The sequence below is a fragment of the Asparagus officinalis genome, chromosome 10, assembly GCF_001876935.1.
Source record: "Asparagus officinalis chromosome 10, Aspof.V1, whole genome shotgun sequence".
NCBI lineage: Eukaryota > Viridiplantae > Streptophyta > Magnoliopsida > Asparagales > Asparagaceae > Asparagus > Asparagus officinalis.
Window position 1 is genome coordinate 4447055 of NC_033803.1, and position 5126 is coordinate 4452180.

The following is a 5126-nucleotide window of genomic DNA, read 5'->3' on the forward strand; positions in this document are numbered from 1 at the left end:
CATCGCCGTTCTCTAACGAAATCACCGGCGACCGGTAACCGGCTCAAAGTTTCCGGTCAACTTCCGGTCAAAACCTACAAATACTTTCTCTCTTACGCTTCCTCAATCGCTGCTGCGGTCTTTTTTTTTTTCCTTTTTCCTTTTTCTCCCCATTTCCCCTCTTTTTCTCGTGGATTAATCTCAGAAAAAAAAGGTATCGATCTCATGTCCTCCTTCTATTTTCCTTGTATATTCTTTGCTCAGTCGACGCATTTGTTTACTTCGATTTTGAGTATTTTTAGCAATTAAGCCTCTATATTGAGCATTTTTAGCAAATTTCTAGGGTTTCTGCGATGAATCCCGTCCATTTGCTTGATTATATGTCGCAGCGTATGAATTTAGAGACATCTTGAGCCCTAGCTTTGGAATATCCTGCATTTAGTGCAATTTTTCGAAAAAATTGGTTTAGTTAATTGTTGTAATGTCTAATTTCCCCCTAAATTTGAGTATTTGCTGGTGTTTCGTGGTTGTTAGGTGAGGATTGAGGAGGAGTTCACCGGATTGTACATGTTATTCTGTTCAAAATGATAGGATCTCTTGTCACGAGAGCCCTAGCGTAAGTAATTTGGGGCTTGATTAGTTATTTCGGCTCGCATTGCTTTTTAGCTGGCTTTGGGCTGAGATTATGTCGCTTTTGTACCTGTAGATTGGTTCTTGGCTATGCTTATCCAGCTTTTGAGTGCTATAAAGCCGTGGAATTGAACAAGCCGGAGATTGAGCAGTTGCGGTTTTGGTGTCAATATTGGTGGGTTTCTTTCTTTACATTATCGTTATCTTATTAGGCATTGCACCCCCGGTTGAAGATTTTTTTTGTCACCCTCTGGGGTTCCATATGCTAATAAAATAGTTAGGCATTATAAGTGGAAAACCTGCATAATACAGTGTTTGTCCGCAATTAACCCCCTGAATTTGACACTCTTTTTTTATTCATTTTCTTTTTGTTCAGGATCCTAGTCGCTGCGTTGACGGTATTCGAAAGAGTGGGAGAAAGTTTTGTTTCATGGTAAGTTCATCAATTTTATATGTAAGGGAAATATTACATCGCCATTCACCAACTTCAGATTTATTTATTGATTTAATATTTTATTTTTGAAGGTTGCCTATGTACAGTGAAGCTAAGGTGGCATTTTTTGTATATCTTTGGTATCCTAAGACCAGGGTATGTTGTCTGTTATTTAGTAATTGAGTTATATGTTATATCAGTTGTATATCTCTTGTTTAGACTCTAAAGCGAACAATGATAGGGAACGGCTTATGTCTATGAAACCTTCTTTCAACCTTATGTTGCTAAGCATGAGACTGAGATTGATCGTAACTTGCTCGAGTTGAGAACAAGAGCTGGGGACATGATCGTTCTTTATTCACAGAGAATTGCTAGCTATGGTCAGACAAGAATCTATGAAATCTTACAATATGTTGCTTCGCAGTCGCCATCTCAGTCATCAAGACCTCGTCCTGCTCAGGTACTAAGTCTTCAGATTACTGAGTTTAATGTCTCTTTGTTGATGCTCCCACACTGTTTTCTGTGATTTTTATTTCCCGTCTTTTTACCTCGTCCTGCTCAGGTACTAAATCTATGCGGCTTCTGTGATTTTTATTTCCCGTCTTTTTTGTTTGTTTTTTCTTCATTATGATGAGATAATTAACTGTGTTTCCCAAGAGGAGCTTGTAAAAGAAATCATCAATAGGTGCATAGATTGGACTTATGCGTGCAATCGTTTCATACGCATCCTTATGAATGTTTCACATCAAGGTAGTCACAAGCAGAAAGCAATTGACCAATAATTATTCTTATTCAGTAAACTCAATGCATCTTTTTCTTTTTTTGCATAAAGTCAAGAATTTTGACAGTAATGCAAGATGCCTTATCTGTTTTCATGTCTTAAACACTGGCAAGAATTTCCCAATCAACTTCTTCTACAGCACTGGGTTTGTTGATTATAGTTCAAGTGCCTAAATGGTGTATATAAAAGGAAGAAATTTAGATATAAAAGAAATTTTGGCAAGGATTTCTTCACCTCCCTTAGGGTTGGCAATTTGCTTCTAAATATTATATAATTTATTAACATTATGTTGCTTTTGGATTGAGAAATGATTTATATCAGTTTACTTTGTTGTTGATCAACATTAAAGAAAAGACCATCATCATTTTATTGCTACGTTTGGCGTAACTAGTCATGATGTTTCACCATTGAAACTTTTTGTTCTTATGCCTTGACTTGCGTTTTTTTATATCATAATTTCCAGATATTTTTGTTTTCCTTGCACCTATTTGTTCCTTTTTAGAGTTATTTTAATTTACCCCTAGTTTCTTTAACCTATTGGTGGTTGGAATAATCCTTTTAACCCTAAATTCTCCTATTAAGGACCATGCTACTTCAGATCCAACAAAAACCATGTAGAAGGTGAAGCTCATCTTACAATGCTCTAAATCCATCTCCTTTCAGCACTTAGTGCACCTGTTTACTTCCAATAGATAAGGTATGTCTTAGGCTTACATAGTTAAATCTCAACCCACATGCCATGTCAATTCTCATGTATTTATCTGACATGACATAGAAAGAGTGAATACCACGCTAAAAATATCTAGAGTAATGTACTAATGTTGAAGTTAGGCCATACGAAAAATACTTGAAATTGGCTCTCTTTTGCACTGGAAATATAAATGATTCCTAAGATCTTCATTTCTTTGCGTTAGTTTTTTTCTTCAATTTTATTAAATCTTCATGTCTTTGCCTTAATTTTCTCTTCAATTTTATTAAAAATACTTTGTTTACAAGATTCAAATGCTTTCTTCAAAGTTGTAATTCTAGCTCTTTTGAAAAGAGTAAGATGTGATTGGCTTTTTGCATTTTACTGGATAATGCTATTAAGTTGTATCTCTATCCTTATACTGCGTCCTTTATTACTCCATGCTTTTGCATCAGTTTCCCATGTCTTCAAATGGCATTTTTTATAGTTGAAAATCCATTTTGCATCTTTTATAGTTGAAAATCCCTTTTGTTCTTTTATTTCTAAATATCAAGAGAAGAGAGTATTTCAATCATTTGATCCAGCTGGCTAATAGTCGTATGCAAAGTATGTAAGTTTGTTAAATCTCGTGCAAAGCAATGTGCTGTAACGTAATATTGTGTGCTTTGCAACAAGAACAACGAAGCTTTCGTCCCAAATTTTGGGCCAGCTATATGAGTTCAGTTTTGTCAAGAATCCTCTCTAATAACTATTATCATATCCTTAACTGCTTGTGATTAAGATCTCTTAGGCCTACCTCTAATTTGCCTTGCCCCATTACTTATTATTGTATCCTAATTGCTTCCAAACAATATTTCATTGTAGCATATACTTCGCTTCAGTAAACTGTTCTAACTCCTCCTGGCGGCTAACTTGAGGTCATGATATCCCTTTGATCAGATTACCTCTCCCATAGTTATACCCCAAATATTGTGCTTCCTCTAATAACTTTGTCACTGTATTATGCAGGTTTTCCACTTATAATGCTCTCTGATCCTCCTGAGGGAGTAATTATCTTCTAGGATGACATGTTCTCTGCTCATGGAGTCCATTAGTATTCCCTTATATCCGATGCATATCTATATTTGACTTTTGACAGATACGGACTACGGCTTTTCTTTATCAAACCATGTCTGTATTAGTATTTGTATCTGTGATTGCTAAGAAGATATGGAATCCATTTCCACCCTCGGTATCACATCATCCTCTAGTTGATCCTGCTGTTATTCATATTTGATATGCATGCTAAAACTACTCAGTGACAAAGTTATTGTGGCGTTGTATTCTTGGTAATGTGTAGAGAGCTACTAATATCCAATTCCTTGACCTTTTCATTTGGTTGATATAGGTTGACATGTTACTTTTGCAATTCATGCCTCTTCTGCAATATAACTAAAGTACATTATCTTCCGCATTTTGTCAATTAGGAACAGTATGACAATATCTTGTATAATTTATAGACATGTCCTTTGAGAATATCTCCCTGTTATCGATGCAGCAACAACGCCAGCAACCTCAGCAAGTTCGTCAAACAGCGCTGGCCACATCCACACGCCAACCAGCAGTACCGACACAGCCTCAGCATCAGCTTACACGCCAACAGCCACCCCCAGCTATTTCCTCAAAAAGCCAGCCACAAGAACCTACAAAGACATTGGCACCTTCTTCAGTACCTGTACCCTCTGCTGCTGCTGCTGCTGCTGCTCAGTCTCAATCATTAGGGAAGTCCTCTAGCCTTCCGAGCTCCACTGCTCAGCCTCAAACGCTAGCCAAGGCTCTTAGCATCCCAATTTCTTCTGAAACCGTTCCATCTTCCGCTACCCCTAGTGAACCCGAGGCAATGGAGATTGAACTGGCCAATAATGCTACATCGAGCAAAGACTCCAATCCACCTCCTCCTCAAGAGACGACTATTGAAGAGGCGATACGCGTCACGCGTGGGAGGTTGAGGAAACGGGCTGCAACGGGTGGTAGTTAAATTCTGTGGCGGCATTCGTCATCTTCGATCTTTCTGCTTGTTTGCAGGGGTTTATTGCTATATATTCTTTTGGGAGAGGGGGTGAGAAGATGGTCTTGATAATGTTCTGGGTGGGGAATTGTTTTAAAGATTCTCCCGGTGGTGAGTAAATAATCTTGATGTGGATGGAGATGTTGATATAGGAACTAGTTGCTGGTAAGATTCATGTGATGATATTTCTTTCGAGCTAATATTTTGTTCTTGTTGTTGTACTGGATTATTGTTTGCAAGGGGCCCAGAAGTTCAGCCTGCACTAGCCCAACGAACGGCCCCTCCTCTTTGATGATTGGGCTTGAGCCCGCAAACTTTGGTTTGATGTGACTGCCAGTCGCGTTTCTCTTGAATATTTTGAATCAATTGTAGTCGTTTGTTTCAGCTGCACAAAATGTTGATAAGAAAGCTGCGATCGCAACCAATAACTTGAGTAGGGTTAGAAGTGACAATTACAATCAAAAGAGCAAGTCCAAGAATATTTGATTTACCAAAATAAATATATTTATAACTGATACTGTAAATTCAAATTAGAAAATTTTATAACTTGGTTAGCAATTTGTAATTA

At 37.5% G+C, this 5126-nt stretch overlaps 1 protein-coding gene across 1 annotated transcript; it reads left to right on the plus strand.

Annotated features, from left to right (window-relative positions):
* LOC109825629 (HVA22-like protein i) lies at nt 7-4883 on the plus strand. Its single transcript, XM_020392489.1, has 7 exons — nt 7-193; nt 514-595; nt 686-784; nt 986-1042; nt 1135-1198; nt 1284-1502; nt 4049-4883. Exons 2-7 carry the CDS (start codon nt 564-566, stop codon nt 4526-4528), a joined length of 951 nt encoding a protein of 316 aa, XP_020248078.1. The 5' UTR covers nt 7-193; nt 514-563; the 3' UTR covers nt 4529-4883.

Excerpts from the sequence above, each read along its gene's own strand:
- LOC109825629 (XM_020392489.1), top strand. The coding sequence starts at position 564 with ATGATAGGATCTCTTGTCACGAGAGCCCTAGC. Across the intron at positions 1,043-1,134 it reads GGAGAAAGTTTTGTTTCATG|GTTGCCTATGTACAGTGAAG; the intron begins GTAAGTTCATCA and ends TTATTTTTGAAG. Across the intron at positions 1,199-1,283 it reads TTTGGTATCCTAAGACCAGG|GGAACGGCTTATGTCTATGA; the intron begins GTATGTTGTCTG and ends GAACAATGATAG.